Source organism: Columba livia, chromosome 3 (assembly GCF_036013475.1).
Source record: "Columba livia isolate bColLiv1 breed racing homer chromosome 3, bColLiv1.pat.W.v2, whole genome shotgun sequence".
Taxonomy (NCBI): Eukaryota; Metazoa; Chordata; class Aves; order Columbiformes; family Columbidae; genus Columba; species Columba livia.
Window position 1 is genome coordinate 57,129,034 of NC_088604.1, and position 16,992 is coordinate 57,146,025.

At 38.0% G+C, this 16,992-nt stretch overlaps 1 protein-coding gene across 11 annotated transcripts in view; it reads left to right on the forward strand.

The window, feature by feature from the left end:
- Positions 1 to 8,481: 8,481 nt before the first annotated feature.
- LAMA2 (laminin subunit alpha 2) overlaps positions 8,482 to 16,992 on the forward strand; it is a 356,006-nt gene continuing 347,495 nt past the window's right edge. For 8 of the 11 annotated variants that reach the window (XM_065056889.1, XM_065056890.1, XM_065056886.1 and 5 more), the window contains exon 1: positions 8,483 to 8,645. In XM_065056889.1, coding sequence (XP_064912961.1) covers positions 8,564 to 8,645 — 82 coding nt within the window. In that variant the 5' untranslated portion in view covers positions 8,483 to 8,563. Of the gene's footprint in view, positions 8,646 to 16,992 lie in introns of all 11 variants that reach the window. The other 3 variants (XM_065056885.1, XM_065056887.1, XM_065056893.1) reach the window with 1 other exon arrangement.

Sequence of the window (16,992 nt, forward strand, 5' to 3'; positions counted from 1 at the left end):
TTTACAATTCCATTCAGGTAAACTTTGCACCAAAGGTGTTACTAAAACTTTTAATAGTATGGATAGTGTTTATGAGAGATAAATACCATTAATTTACATACATTAAAAGATGTGACTCATTAAAAAGTAGTATTTAACATGCAGCAAGTGGGGGTATACACATCAGCAGAAAATTAAAACCATATATAGCAACTGTTAGAAGCATATTGATAAGTACACATTTAATATTGTTATTTTAGTGTTACATTTTATGTTGTTAAAGCATAATGCATGGTTTTAATATTAATTTCACACATATGTTAAGATTTTATTAAGTCCAATATTCCAAATGCAGCAAACAGTTTATGTCAAATACTTCATTATCCATTTGTAAAAACAAGACTCTTCTACATGCATTAATTGGATAAGAAGATGCAAAATACAAGTTAGAAAACTGGTTATAAAGGGAACGGTTTGCAATACATTAACTATAATTTGCTGAGGAAAAGTATTTTCTCTACCTCTTTCAATTTATGAGAGTCTCCGTATTTTCTTACACGATTGTTCACTATTTATAAGGGAAAGAAACATATTCTTTGAACAACCACAAGCATGCCATACAAATGTCATAAAAATCACAGACAGGAATGTTGGCTGGATCAGATGTTCAGAGGTCCATTAGTTCATCCTCCTGCCTGATGCAGCTCTTTTGCCAATGTTATATCAGGTCAGCCATGGCTCTGTCTGACTTTTGTTAGTTCTTGAGTTTCTCCAACTCTCTCTAAACTGAAGCTCTACCACCTGTTGTGTCAGACATTTCAACTAGTCTCGTGCCATCTGCAAATCTGTTTTGATGAATGAATTAAGCACTACGTGCCCCAGTTACAACCCTTTGGTTATTCTGCTACTGGATGCCATTTGATGTCAAGCCATTGATTACGACATTTTGAGCCTGGTAATCCAGCCAATTCTCAGCCTATCTAACAGTTGATTCATCTAGAACATATGTCTTCAGGTTGCCAGTGAGAATGCTGTAGAAGGTGAAGTAAAAAATCTTACTAAAGGAAAGTATATTACATAAAAAAAAGTCAATAAATGATAGCAAATAGAAGTAAAAAGTACCTGCACTAGCCCAGTGCATATAATTATATTTTATTGGGTTGCTCTGATATGTGCCAAGCCATTCCTTACTATGTTTAACCATAAACCGATACTACCCAAAAGTGAAACAAATGCATGACAAATTAACTCTCCACAAGCCAGCTGCATATGGTGAAGAAAGCAAATAACGCTATCTCAACATCACTGGGATAATAACCTGAAAAGACAACAAAACCCACGTCTGATATAAAACATATAGAACTCCATTGTCTAGATTAAGCTCACAATGCATTTCTTCTATTTTTTTTTCTAATTTCTTTCATGAAGAAGCAGATTTTGGAACAAGCTCTAGAAGCCTACAACCTTGGACTGAGGAGAAAAAACAGAATGAAGAGCCTTCTGCTCTTCTGAACATCCAGTCACCAGGCTCATATAAAATAAACCTGGGAATGTATCTTGTTTATCTTAGTCAAGCTGTCAAGCCAAAGCTTGATGAGAGATGATCTGTAAGACATTCGGTTTCTTGTCTGTAAAGACAGAACAAGATCAACTGTTTCATTAACAGAATTGCTTTATGTGTGTCTGTTTCTTTCTGTGTTTTATTTGTTCTGTGCAGAAAGGGTATTATTTTGGATGTCTAGAAAGGGTAGAATATACTTTTATGCTTTGTGCACAGTTCTGCAGGATAAACAGATGGGCGGGTGTACCAATAATGAAAGCATTTAGAGTTCATGCCATAGACTAATTTTATTTGACTAAAATAATCAACCAGACAACAGTGAAGGAGTGCACCTATCAATAGAGATTGGGTAATTAGATGTTTATTTAAATTAAAGATGCTTGTTTGATCTGAACATTTTACATTTTATTTTAAAAATATTATAATATTGTAAAATAAATAATTTACTGATGGCAGCAAGTTGCAATTTTTCTTTGAAGAGGTACATATACAATAGAAACATCCCTTAATTTTACATTTTAAGATTGTTAAAAGGAAAGTATTCTATCAGTATAGAAACTGACCATTTGACAGATGGTTTTGTACATGTACACAAAGGCATTTGCTAAAGAGTACATGATATGCTATTCTCTTAAAGAGGGCACAGCATTAAAAATTCTTCCTTTTGTGTATTTCCAGTTTGTAGATTTTCACATTTTACTCTCGAAATAGGGACTAAAACTCAAGTGAATAAAAAAAAATCTACTCTGCAACTGCTTCTAAAATCCCAGTTTTAAGGCTGTGGACAAGATCGCTAGGCTTCTTTATTGAATGGAAAATTATGCTACGTCTTAAAGGAATCAGTTAACTTTTGGTTCTGTACACAAATATGTAATTTGACAAAAAATGTGATCTTCACTACTCTTTTACAATAGTCTCCAGGTTTTTCTAATGAACAAAGTATTTGACTTTGCATCAAATTATGTAAGAATACATTTAGTATCTCTCACTTTGCAGAGCAGCTGCATAGAAGAACTATTTAAAGAAGATCTCTTGCTTGGTGCTTTATGTTTGGGAGTAAATCAGCTGAGAAAAACTCAATAGTAGTTTAAAGGATTCAAGAGCGCCTTCCTTCCTGCCTTCCTCCCTGCCTTCCTTCCTGCCTTCCTTCCTTCCTTCCTGCCTTCCTCCCTGCCTTCCTTCCTCCCTCCCTCCCTTCCTCCCTGCCTTCCTTCCTCCCTCCCTTCCTCCCTGCCTTCCTCCCTGCCTTCCTTCCTCCCTCTTGTTATCAGCTTCAATTACACTATGATACAGAGTTCTAAAAGCCTTTATACAGAAAAATGCCAAAGATTTTTCCTTAGTATATGAAACCACAGTACAGGCAGCTCACCAATATGTAATCACGTGTGTAACTTTAACTGTGTAACTGATTTCACTGATTCTAACACTTCATGCTCATTTCTGTTGTCTCCATGAATACTCAGGTGATGAAAGATATCCCTCTAAATGCTTAGCTCAACTAATGCCCCTTTTGATTCCTTGAAGTCAGTGGGAGGAGCCCAGGCTATGTTGCCTTTTGGATAGTCTGTACAGTTGTCTTCCTTAGAGCCATGATTCTTTCTAGTTAATAAATTCTGTTTATGTATAATGTAGCACTATTCATAACACATTTTTCTTTCAGAAATGAAGTCATTGAGAGGCTCAGAGAGGAAAAAGAAACTTTGTTTATAAATGTATCAGGGAGTGAAGAAAACATAATGAAACTTAAGCAGATGAGCTAAAAATTTAGGTTTAACCAGATAAAATGATATGGCCTTCAAATCTATGGGAGATCTTCAGGAATATCTCACATTTTAACAGACAATGACCTAATGTCTCCAATGTACTTATAAGTACATCTCTTTTACTATCTTTGTGAAGCAATATTTTCTGCACATTTTGATTTTTTTTCTCCAATTTTGCTGGTCTTACTATTTCTGGAAAACAAACTGAAAAGCAAACCAAAGGGTTTATCAAACAATTTATTGAAAATAAAATATTTCCATTATAAAGGAAGCAAATTTAGTGCCTGCATTTTTTTTTTTTAGGATATAAATTGGTAACAATCTAGTGAGCTGATCCTTTCTCTGAAATTAGTGCAACAACCTGCTTTCACTAGTCTTTGGGTGTGACATCATTGCAAAGATGAATATAACCTGAGCAACTCTATAATGCTAAAAAGCCTACAGCTGAAATGTGTAGAAGGCAACAGATGGGACAGTATCTAGAAACTTTATTTGTCAGATATCATCCATCTGTTTCTCTCCCTGTCTGCATGTTTTGCAGTAACATCCATTTTTAGGAAGGCAAGTTAATATAATTCTACAGAATTGATTTAATCTTCTGGTTTATTATTATTTAATTTTTATTTTTTACAATTCATTAACGGCTGGCAGGGAAACATAAAACCCACACTGATGATTCAGCCAAACAATCCTCATCTCCATTCCATGAGAGGCAAAGTTATACTTCAGGACAAAATTAGTAGATGTTAACTCTTCTTGTTAATTGGTTCTAACAATTTTGGCAGTTTCTCATATGCAACAGACCTGCTAAACAAACGAATGATGGAGACTATTTTTAAATGCATTCTCAAACTGAAAGGATTAGGTGTCATTTCAGAATAAGTTCTAGCTTTTTTTTGTAATGAGTAGCTATTAAAATCAGTAAGTCTTTTCTGGCAGTTATCTGATTCCCTGAAAATAGAGCCACGAAATGCTTTGCAACAGGTACATTATTTATAGAGAGTATATAAAGGCTTTGGTTGTAAAAATTAATTATTGGCTGAACAACTCTATTTGCTTTCTGCTTCATACTCTTAGCTAAACATAAAGCTAACTTAATATCACTGCCATTACTCTCCAAATTGTTTGTTTCTCACACGACCAAAGTCAAAACAAGAGTCACTTAAAATAGCAACATAGTCAGAAAGGATAATGGCTTAAAAGGAAGTTATTAGAAACCAAGACAGGAAATGGGTGGTGCTTACAAATGGTACACAGAATCCAATATCAGGCAAGACCACAACTCCTACCTATTCTTTATGCATAAGTACCAATAGCAAGGTATTAACAGATGAGCACTTAGCTTACCGAGAGTTAATAAAAAATAATGCCAGTATGTGGTTTGGGTGCATGAGATTCATAGTCTGACTAGTTCCAGGGTGGTGAGCAAGGCAAAACAGAGGGTTTGAAACCAAATGAGCTCCATTCTGAAATGAGCTTCAATCCTGATGTCATTCGTGGTTCAACAAACTGTGACGGCTCTGCTCTTGACTCTGCCCTCTTCAGGATGCAGTAACTGCTATTGTTGCCTTCTCTTCACAGCTGCTCCTGTCAAATTATTGCATATACCCTCTTTTTACTACCTAGGCCCAGGTCTATGCTATCTCTCCCTATTCTTTCAATTATTTTTCTTTTCTTTGCTTCTTTAATTTCACAAGAATACTTCCTGAGTTGATGTTATTTGCATCTGTTAACATATCAGCCTTTAAACTGACTCAGTGACCCCAGCAACAGAGGGTCTCACAAGAGTGACTTTCTATCAGTGATAGATTCTTCCTTTTCTTTTGTCTCCTTTGTCTACTTTGATCTTGAATTCTGTTTCTTGCTTTGATATTGATTCCTAGTCACATATCTCATTTCTTTATCCCTTGTTTTTCTTTATCTTGTCATTTGCCAGCCCCTTCCCTAGTACCTCCTGTAGATGAACACAATGCTGGCACATGGATAACTCTGGTTCCTTCTGACTTGGGTCCTAATCATGAACTATCTTTCACCTTGCCCCTTTTTAGGGTTAATACTTTGACTGTTATGATTCCTACATTTCAACTCATCCTAAGTGCTGTATCTGATTATTCTTTCTATCTTTTAAACCTCTATTTGCTTTATCCTTTGATTACAGTCATCTTAAGAAAATAGGACAGGGTTGCACAGGTCATCAAATCCACTCCTCCTGCCTTTTGCAGGCAAGTTTGTCATGGAATTACTTTCATAGATCTTTCAAGCTCTACTTTTAAATCAATTAAATTTTCTTTCTTTTCTCTCCTAACAGAAGGCTGTTTCCACACCTAATGATTACAAACCTTCTTACAGTTTTCCGGCCCATACTGATTTATATTTTGCTTATGTTCTTTTCCATATGTGACAATTCCATCCATTGACATCTCTGATATGCTTAGAACTATCTCACCTCTTATTTTCCTAGGTTAAACATTTCAAACCCTTCTAATCTATGTGTCTCAGACAAGCTCTCCGTTCTCCAGAGACTTCTGATATGTTTAAGTCCAAATTAATCCTTCTTGAACATGAGTGATCATAATTCCCTATGACATCCTAAGTGGGATGCAACAGTACAACAGTATTAATTTTCATATCTTCACTGGAAATATTTTATCTGAACTTAGGCCTTATGTATTCTAGGCACTACTCACTCATTTCATACCTGCATCACTCATCTTTTGTTGATCTTAGTAACTCATGAGTCATGGAGATATTTTGCAGATGTCTAAAAGGAGGAAAGCATCCTGGGATAGGCACTGAAAAAGTACTAGCTTTTGGTTTTGAGACTAACAGCAAATTGAGAAGCTGTAAAGGCAAGAAAGGGTGGTACACAGAAAAAAAACAGCACTGACAAAAGTGAATTTGATTCATCTTTGGAAATAAATAAAAAGGTCGTTAAGACAGTTTTAAACATAAAGTCAAAACTATAACCCGTTTCAGCCTTGGTAAGTGATGAATCCGTATCTGAGCCTACTACCTAAGATCTGACAAGACCTTCTTTACATAAAGCAGCAGAGAATCCTGCCTTCATGTCTCCCTCTCAGTTTCTATGGTCTGCTTTTGGAGTAGTACCGCAAACTCATCTGTAGTGCCTGCGGCTCCTGGAGCCCTGGAAAGGATTTCTCCAGCTGGGGGAGTATGCAACTCAGGCTAGTATGGCTTTTACACAGCAGCTGCCACTGTGCTCAGCCTAATACAACCAATAATTGTGTTTTAAGAATCAAACCACTGTAGATGTAGTCAAATCCCTACCTATAAAACTGGCACCACCTTCTCTAAGTTACAAATCTATACTTGGTGTGAAGTGGTTTTACTCTGTTGTACTTAACTATTCACTAGGTTATTCCTCTTGTATACATGCACAGTTCCTTGCAGCTAAAATTTTTGCATGAAGGGAATTGCAGAAAGACAAGCATCCGGAAGAAATTAGTGACTGTTCTGCTTGTGTGGAAACACTTTAGGGACTAAACAGAGACAGTGAAAAAAAATGTGGACAGTGGCATAAACCCCATCTCCCTCTCTGTGCCTCACTGTTCACTAATTATGTATATTTCCAGAACAAAGCAAATAGCTGACAAGATGAAAACGATCAAGATGAACCTTGAACTTGGGTTTCCCAGTAAGAAGTGCAGAAGGCCACTACATCATTGCTTGGCAAGAGGACTGCAGTATTTTCCATTGACTTATGAGTGACAAACGGCTGAGCCATATAAGAGCATTATTGTTGCTGCCCTGTACTGGGGGAGCAGTTTCTAGAAGACTGTGAAAGCAATGGGTGTCTGGAAACAAGAATCGCAGCAGCAGAGTCCAGGTCATTCAGGGTGAAACCTCAAGAGTGAGCAGACACTGGAAAGAGAAAGAACGAGTCTCCTTGGTACGGGATGACCGTGAGAGAAACAAGCAGGCTGTGTTGCTGTATGTAACAGGCTATTATACGCAAAATGCCACATTCCTTGAATTTGGGTTTGGAGTAACAGACAAATTTACCAACAGAAAAGGCTGTGGTTTGAAAGCTGAAAGAGATAATGTAAAAAACTCAGGCTAACGTGTACCAATCCCCAGCCTCACCCAATGTTGGCTTCGGCATGTAAAGCTGTGTTTGTGTGCATACATACTGAAGTACTTATGCTTGGAAATGCATGTTACTGCTTAAACTCTGTGAGAAATACAAAGAACATGCAGTTTGAAGCACTGTGAGATCTGTGAAGATGCAGGGGTGACCATGCAAGCCAGACATGGGCTGCCCACACAATCTTACTTTTGTGCATTTGTACAGATACACTGTAAGTTCAGCCCAGCTCTCTAACAATCTATTATGTACTTTTTCTGTAAAAGTATATGCAGGTTTGAAGCCTTGTTCTTCACTTTCTTCCATTATCAAAATCAGATTATATTGACTTTTTTCCAGTTTGTTTGTTTTTTTTTTTTTTCTTTGGGAAAGCTACACAATAGATTTTAATCAGCATCATATTTTAATGCAACATTAATTTTTCCTTTATGCAGTAAGATGGATTTTTCCTGTAATATGTGGCTAGTGCTGACATACTGCTCCCAGACACAGCAGGAAAAAATGTATTTGGCTTATCTGCAATTCTAGTTTTCTGAATGCCTACCCAGAAAGCTTTTTTCTTTTTTTTTTTTTTTTTCCCCAGCACAGGTATTTTTATGTCTCTCACATGACTTGATAAACGTTTTATTTTTAAATCGCTAGACAACTTCCAGGAGGGTTCCGCCTGGCTCTCTGCTCCTCAGGCCGCCTGCCCTCCTGCCAGCCCAGCACCTCAGCGGGCGCGGCCGTTACGGCGCGTGCCGCGGCCGGTAGGAGGGCACGTGCCCGTCCTCCTCGCGTGGCGCCTCGTGCGCCGAGAGGCGCGTGTTTGCTATCCCGGCGCCACCCGGCCGCTCCCGCAGCGCGGGACTCGGCGGCCTCCCCGTGAGCGCCCGGCCGCGGCAGGCGCCGCAGGGAGCCTTGTGGCAGCCTGCACCCCTTCCTCCGGCCGTAGCTCCCGGCTTTGCTCTCCCTGGGAGCCCACCGGCACTTCCCGTTCTCTCGCCTCGCCTGCCCTCAGAGACGCGGCCCGGCACGGCGGGGCGGAGAGCGGCGGGGCGGGGGTGTGTCCTGCTCCCTGCCTGGGGTACAGGGTCTCCTCTGTCGGCCGGCAGCGGCTCAGTTGCTCGGCTGGCCCGGGGCGGGGTGAGCTCGCAGCTCGGCTGCCCAGGCGCCATGGCACGGGCGAGTTTGCCGCTCCTTCTGCTCCTGGCGGCGCTGGGCAGCCGAGGCCAGCCACCGCCGGCGCTGCAAAGAGGTACAGGGGAGCGGGGAGCCCGTGCCTCATTCGCTCCGGCCGGGGCCAGGGAGGACGTAGAGGGGAAGGCGACCTTGCCGGCGGCTCGGGAGTCCTTGCGGTGACGGGAGGGTCGGGGGGACAGGGACCGAGCGTGACAAGTAACCCCCAGCCTGTAGGGGGGACTGGGCGGGGTAGCGCTGCGAGGGCAGCACGGCTGGTCCATCTCCGGGACACGGAGGGCGGCCGCGGCTTCGCGGGAGCTGCTGCAGAGGTCCCCGCGGGTCTGCGCCCACCGTTATGCTCTGTCTCCCGTTAACTCTCTCACACACGCTTTTATTAAGAAGCGGTTAGGGCACGGTTCCGGGCATGGCAGATTAACTGCGTTGTGACCGAAGACGGAGGGGCAAACCATACTTACCGTTGCTACAGTTGAGGGACAGCTGAACGGCATGCCCTGGTCCCCGAAGCGTTGCATAGTCTGTACAGGCTTATCTGTAGGCAGCCCTCTCCCCGTGTTGTGCCCATCTCTTGGCATCTCTGTGACCAGGGGAAGCTTGGTAGCCTGTATTGAAACAAATGCGGGCTGCTCGGGCTGCTTTTACTTAAGCTGACGATTTGATCCACTTAGCCAGTAACAAAACTTTTCTCGGTGTTGAAAACTAACCACGACTGGATTGGGAACAGAATCAATTGAATTCTGCACAAGTAGTCAATTTCTTACACATACAATCATCTTCCTTTAGAGTGTTTAGATGTGTTGACACTAAGGGGTTTTTTGTTTGTTTGCTTTTTCAGTTAGTGTTATGTGGAAAGATCAAGAAGGGTGATGATGAGAGAAATAAACTTTGTTGAATTTATCAGCTCACATGGGAAAGTCTTAAAACCATTCTTCAGCTCACAGTATTCCTTCTGGTGCCCACGTTTGCTGCTCTTTAGCTTTTTTGCTTTGTTAAAAAGAATTCGATAAGGAAATACCATGGGCACGTTAAAATAAAACTAACTAAAGCCACTGGAATAACAGCTAGTTTCTCTTTGACCTTGATGTCACACTATAGGCTGAACACGGGATAAGGAATTTTTAAGGTTTAGGGTTCACTTTGGAAAACATGATGCACTCTCATTTTGTAAAAAAAGTGTTTCAAGCAGTTGGCTCCTTAATACTAGTTTTACTGTGTGAAAATAACTGAGAGTTGATCAAGTATCTGTGTAGATAAAAAAACTCATCCTAAATTAGACTATGTTTAGATGGTGACTTATTGGTAAACATTGAAGTCTGAGATTTTGTAAGTAAGGCATTTAAGATACAGTACATCACACATTTTCCACTATTTTTTTTTTTTTTTCACCTGCAAGCCAATTCATTTTTCAGCTAGAAAAATACTGATTTGGCATTTCTTTTAATATTCTCTCTGTGCCACTCACGTGCACACAGAGAAGCTTTTGGAGAATGTCCTTTTCTTTATGCACTGTCTTGTTTTTGATAACCTCTACAGTGATCATTATTTTCCTTTTAAATGAGAAGTGGTTGTCTTAGGTGTTCATTTGCTGCACTGTTGGTATTATGTTATAGCTGAGTTCTGGTAATTCTGTGAGGTGCAGTAAAACTTTTAATTAAATGCTAATAATGTGATGATGGGACCTTCTCGACCTGACAACTGAATTAAAGTGCTGGTCTGCCAAAATTTTAGGCCATTTGCTGTCTTCTAGATTTCTTTCTAAGATCTGTTACAGCTGCTAGGAGGTGCTAGCACTATGTAGATGTCACTATGTTGCCCAGGCGAAGAGGTAACAAACTCCTCTTTAATGCAAAAAGTTTGAAAAGTCTGACTTCACTGAAGCCACGAGGGGATTTTAACATGTTACGAGACTCGTGGTTTATGCCTTTAGACTTAGAACTTTTGTTTTTCCATTTAATATGTATTTAGTAATAACCATTACACTGGATGGTAAATATTGCTCTCTAATTGTTAGCACTAGTCAGATGTCTGCAAAGAAAATTATGTAACAAAGCTGCAATGCTTTGAAAAACAGTATTTGAGACATCACAATGAATTCCCATGTTGCTTTTTTTTTTAGAACAGAACAGTTCAAGAACATTTTGCACCTCAAAGACAAGAACAGTCTGTAATTATTTTCTTTTACTTTTTTTTTTTTTTAAAGTTGGTTGAAGATCTACTGTGTTCAGAAACCTGGAGTTAATATTAAGTTTTGTGGTGTGTGTTTTTTTTGTGTGTTTTCTTTTTATTTTTTCCTTTTTTTTTTTTTTTTTTTTCCGTTGCATGTTATTTGTTCTTCTGGTGTTTGAACACTAAGTAGTCATATTGAATTTCTCATAAATGGAAGAATCAGAACAAGAAAGGCTTGTGTATTGAGTAACACTGTTTTTTTAAAGGTATGCGTAACATGCAGTTAAGGCAAGCTTACTGAGGTGCTATATAATGTTCCTTTTGAATCTTAAGAAGCCTTGATTCATCCTCTTTCCTGTGGGATGTGAGAGAAACAAAATAATAGGAGTTTAGAAATGAATAAGAAACTTGCTTTTGACCTTGAAGAATCCATCCTTTTCTTAAAAGGTCTAAGTAATCTATCATGAGATGGAACTGAAGCTGTGTATCTGTGAAAGGTGTGAATAGTAGGAACAGGAACATCTACTGCACAGTAACTCGATCTGTGGTGTTAGCTGCTGACATCCGTGGAGATAACTCATGGAGTACAGATGTTTCTCAGTATCTCACAAATCGGAAGTGTAAGTTGACTCCAAGAGCTGACATATATAGGATGCTTATAAAGTCAAAGTGAAATTTCACACTTGAAAGAGAAATGGGGGGTGAACGTTAGCCTAGTGTTAGCAGAATATGACTGATGCCAGTCTGTTAAGCAATGAATGGTGGCAGGTTGGTCAATATTTTTAAATCTGTCTGTAGGTGTAAGTTTTTAAAATGAGTTTTCGGAGTTCATTTCAAAACTGTTCTCTCTGTTATGAATTGAGGAGTTGCAAAATTCCTTCCCCTATATGTACAGGTGTGCATATTGTACACTGTACTCTGAAAAGTCAAGAGAGATAATGCGGCATAATTTTAATATTTCACATATTAAAGATTGAAGAATGCTGTGTGGACTTAGATTCTTTGTTTCTGGAGACAAACAGATGCTTATTTAATGTAACCTGGTAAAGCAGAAGTCAAGTCTCCTATTTCTTTATAGGGACCTCTTTGAAGTAAGGTCAGTTTTCAAAATAATCAACCTCCCTTTTCGCCAAGCTGTAATCTTGATATAGAAATAATTTCCATCATAGTTGATGGCATTTAACCATGCAAAACATTCTGCTGACTTTATTTGGAGAGTGGTACATGTAAATGGTTTAGTTGGTATTGGAAAGAATAATGTTGGTAAATTTGCATTTGACTTTCCTGAGCGAACAAGGCTTAGGTGATTCTGTTTATCAGCTTGTTCTCACCTAAATAAATTTTGAAGCTGTTTTCCAATATCAACTAAATTTGAAAGCAATGTAGAAATCTTTAAGATAATCACTGAAAATCAATGACTATTTGTAAGAAAGAGCCCTGAAGTACTTTCTCTTCTGTGAGAGGAGAGGTAAAATTTAGTTGTTATCTAATCCATTCAGTCTGGTCATCCATTGGTCAGTGTGCGTGGGGCTCTCTCTGCCTTCAAAAATGTGAAGGAGAATATGCCAGTTCTGGAGGGCAGGGGGTCTTACAATGTGTAAAATTCTCTGTTTTTTTTTTTTTTTTTTTGAAGGAGTTCTTTAATCCAGTTTCAGGATTTTATAGCAGATAACAAACCTTATTTGCTAAAGGTATACTGCAGTATAGAGCATTCTACGTATATCCTTCTTACATTCATTTTGAATGCTACTCAGTAGTTTTGCAGGTAGACTTTTGATGATCTGGAAATTACGACTTTTGTTTCTTTTTTATTATTTTTTTACATTTATGTATACAAGACACATATTGATCAGTTCTAGAAACTCTCTAAGGAGTATTTACTGCTGCCTGATTAACAAGGATTAACCAACCCCAAAATTTTGGGAGATGCTGCTCTCAGAAATATGTTTTGATGGCTTGTAACTTCTTACTTTAAAGTTGTTGTCCATATTATTTTCTTGTAATTTAGTAACTGGTTTAGGAAGTGAAAGCTGAGGGTATTATTATTACGCGTTTCAGGTTTAGAATGTGAGAAAGGAAAACATAGTAATTAAAGGGTAACCTAAGGTATTAGAAATAGGTAAAATTGCCCAGACTGACTGGAGACATGAATCTGTGTGTGTTTTTTGTGTACATGCTTTAACTTGAAATAACCACAGCCAAAATGAATGAGGTAGCTCTCGTACAAGAACGTGTGAATTTCTCTAAACAACAAATAAAAACATAAGATGCACTTTAAGTTTAAAATCCTTATTATTATTTTTTCCTCCTACAAGTTTTTTTACAGTAGTCTTTCTTATTAGGCTTGAAATACTAAAGTCAGAACAGCGATTCTTTAACCTGTTCCAAAATCTGCTTTAAAATAATACAGCAAACAATCATTTTTAATTAATTCAGACTGGAGGAAGGAATCCACCCACACATGTTCTAATTTCTTATCCAGCTACTTGGCCTGACAGTTGCGGGAGATTATAGTAGTTTGGAATAAGACACAGCATGAATTCCTGGTGCAGGGTTGTGGGTTTTTTTCCCTTCTTTTCTTTTTTTTCCCCTGAAGTCCAGACTCCTTATATTTGTAGGTCAGGAGTGGTAACAGGACACAAATACATGCAAACGTGAACCAGTGTGTATACCTGATCATCTCCTTTTCTTTCCCAAGTGTTTTACATAATAAGCCCTTAATTAATGGATATTTTTCTTCCTAAATAGGAGTTCTGTCTAAAATATCTGAGAGCTTGTATGTCACATGCTGACAACACAGGCCACACCAACAATAGTACAGACCAAATTTTGCTTACAGGTATAAAAGACAGACAAAAATGTTATGTTTGCTAAACTTCATGTTGACTCCATCCATGTCTTTGAAACAGGAAAGGGCATTTCTTGATGTTTACCAATAAAGCTAGTTCATGAGCTGGCTCTCGTTGATCACTACCTTTTTTTCTTTTTTTTTTTTTTTTTCCCCCATAGGATTTATTTTGATTAGAAAAATTATAATATTTACATAAAAAGTAACTTCAATTTGTGTGACTTTTGTTCTGAGAAATAACCACGATCTCTTGGGATTCTTGCAAAACTCAAAACAAATAGCTGTTACTACCCTCAATTTTTTCAGCAGTTCAGTCTCCATTAGTTACACCTTAGCATCACAAGGATTTTCCTAGGCTCTGCTCCCTGCCAGATTCCTCTAGCAGACATTATCTTTGAATCAGACCTTGTAATAACATTAGACTGTAAAGCAGCTGTAGCAGTATTATGCCAGGGAACTCTTGTGAAACTTTAGGAAGAATAATGAACATTCTTCCAGAGTGGATTATCCAAATACCATTCCAATGCCTTGTTCTGTCCCAACTGACATGTGTATCTACTACTGTCATAATTCATGGATTTAAGATGTAATAAAAAGGAAAATTACCAAGAAGTGAACAAAACAGGATTAAAAAAAATAATTATACCTATATCAGGGTTTTTTTAGTAGCAAATGACTGTATCTTGACTTTCTTCACCTACCCAAGTAGTGTGGGCAGTCTTTGAAGTCAGAAAGAATCAGAGAACTCTTCATCACAAAAATTTGGAAAATGGCTCTAAACATACTGTGTATTTCCCGCTGCTGTGGGAAAAATAAGCAAAGGTGGGGGTTGGCCATCAGGAATTTAGAGGTCTAAGAAAAAGATATCAGAGGCACTGTTCTTTTGCACACTTCCAGTGAGAGCTGATTTAGGATTTAATTTGGTTTTCTACACCACCTTGTCAGATGAACCCTGAGAGTTTTAGATGTCACTTTCACTTGGGCTAATTTTGTTTTTTGATATCAGATGCTGAACATGGCAGTGTATTCCTCTGTTTATGCTAGCTGTTCAACAGCCTGTATTCCTGTTTGACAGAAATACCTGGATAATCTCTGTTACAGGGAAATGCATTCTATGTAAACTTTTGTGGAGTGTATCCTGTACTGAAAATGTAGAACTACTGCTATACATTTGTTGGTAAATAACTTTTTGGCTGGGAGAAGATATGAATAAATAGCATTATTTGTACATATTACTATGTTTCTGAATATGTATGATAAAATACTATGTTCCAGTGATATATTTTTTTGTGCGTTCTCTAAATCTATCTGCAGTGGTAGGGAATATGAGTAGTCTGGATTCCTCTGACAGCCAGAGAGCTCTATGAAACTAGAAGAAATCCATGCCTTTTAAAGAATGCAGAGTAACATAAATAGAACATACAGGGCTTTTAAATTTGATATGTGAAACCACGAGAAATAGAACTGGTGTGTTTGTGCAAGTCCCAGAGCTGGTGATTTGAGTGTGACTCAATTGCACATCTGACTTAGTTGTGTGAATTATGCGTGCATTTTTTGTAGTGGTAACAAAAATAGGATTGCAGAGCATCAAAAGTACACTTCATGCGTTTAGCCTTGAGCCATTATTGACAATACTGAATTTGTTAATATTACCCGAAAAAATAAATTCTTGGTACCATTTCATTCCTGTGGATATTTTTTGTCACCTTTTACAACAATTGTGGAAAAATGCCAGTTGTGAATATAAGAATTCCCATACACAGTACGTGGCATAAAACAGGACATTTCTTATTTGCTTTGGTTTTGGTATAATTGGGGAATGTTTTCTATTAATCATTCCTTTTCAAAGAAGAATGAGCCCTCACACAAGAAGGCTTTCTTTACCATGGGAAAAAAAAAAAACCCACACATTTGATTGAAAAATATATTTGTAGTATGCATGCTGAATTCTTTTAAGCACAGTGTCTTCCTACAGCCGGGCACAGCCTTCTGAATTAGTTCTGCTGTATTAAGGTTGCGTGTTGTGTGGGTTTAGGGTCTGTGTAAGTGTGCTTCTGCCTCCTAGTTGCTTTTGGTATACTTATATAGTAAATATTGCAAATATATTCTGAATTCAGGGTAGGTGGGAAGCTTTTACATGCATACCCTATAATAACTGATTATGCATGCAACTTCACTTTCCTCCCTCAGCTGCATCTTTGACATGGAGAATAAGGCAGTCATTTGCCAACAAAATTAATAGTTAAATGCATGTATCATCTTTACAGTTTGTTAACTACAGGGGAAAAAACACTGAGCCTGCTTACCATATTGGTAGGTGTTATTTAAAACTGACTTTGAAGCTCATAGTTTATTTGGTGAGAGACCTTTTGTGGCATAGAAAAGTGATGGGAAAAACAATAGTAATAGTAAATAATAGTAATAATCATCATCATTATCATCAAGAGCTTGAGTCAGTTGTTGGGGAAATTAGACACTGTCCCAGAAAAATAAAGTGGAACTCAAGTTGTTACACTTAGTCATTTGTCTATTCATTGCAGATACACCTTATCCTTTGGTCAGTATTGTTATTACTATCTGGTTGTTCGTCTTAGATAATAATACCTAAAGGGATCAATGGATGCAACTGTGTCCTAATATATTGGTTCTTCATTATACTAACACATCTGTGGCTGTTTGTACAGTACTTTGCTTTTACTTGTAGTATCTGTACCAAAGTATCTGTTTAAAATGTCTGTGATTCACATTTGATGATAGATTCTTATGCAACTACTTGTTCTGCCAGTTTGCTTTTTGCCTTCATCTGTTGTCTTTCACCTTGATTAAGTCCCGTAATATAACTCAAAATAATAAAATTAAAGGTATGCCACTAGTAAGAGGGACACCAGTGCTTGATTCAGTATGTTACTTTGGATATTGAAACTGTGTGTAGTTCTTTGCACAGTGTTACTGTGTTTTTCATTGTCTATACAAAATAATTTTTTAATTTTAGTTATTTGTGGCTTTTAACACATGGCTTACTGATACATGTACAGTTTGACAGTGCTCATCTTATAAAAATATTGCTTGAGGAACATAAGGTACTTTTTGAGGGAAGAAGTTTGGGAGACAAGGCTATTTATGTCTGTCTGCAAGAATGAAAATAAAAATAGTTATATATTCTGCAAGATGACTGCTAATAAACAAAGCTTTTTTGCTTCAGGATTAACCATTGCTGATATTAAGCCTTCTCTTTGTATTCCAGGCTCTTTAGGATTAAAATAGAAGTGCCATATAAACAGAAGATGATATGCTGCTGGCTCACATGTATAAAGTAGTTCAAAAGGAAAATTGTGGTGATAAGCAAACTAATGAAAGACAGAAAGAAATTTTTGATTGTGTTTAGCATTAC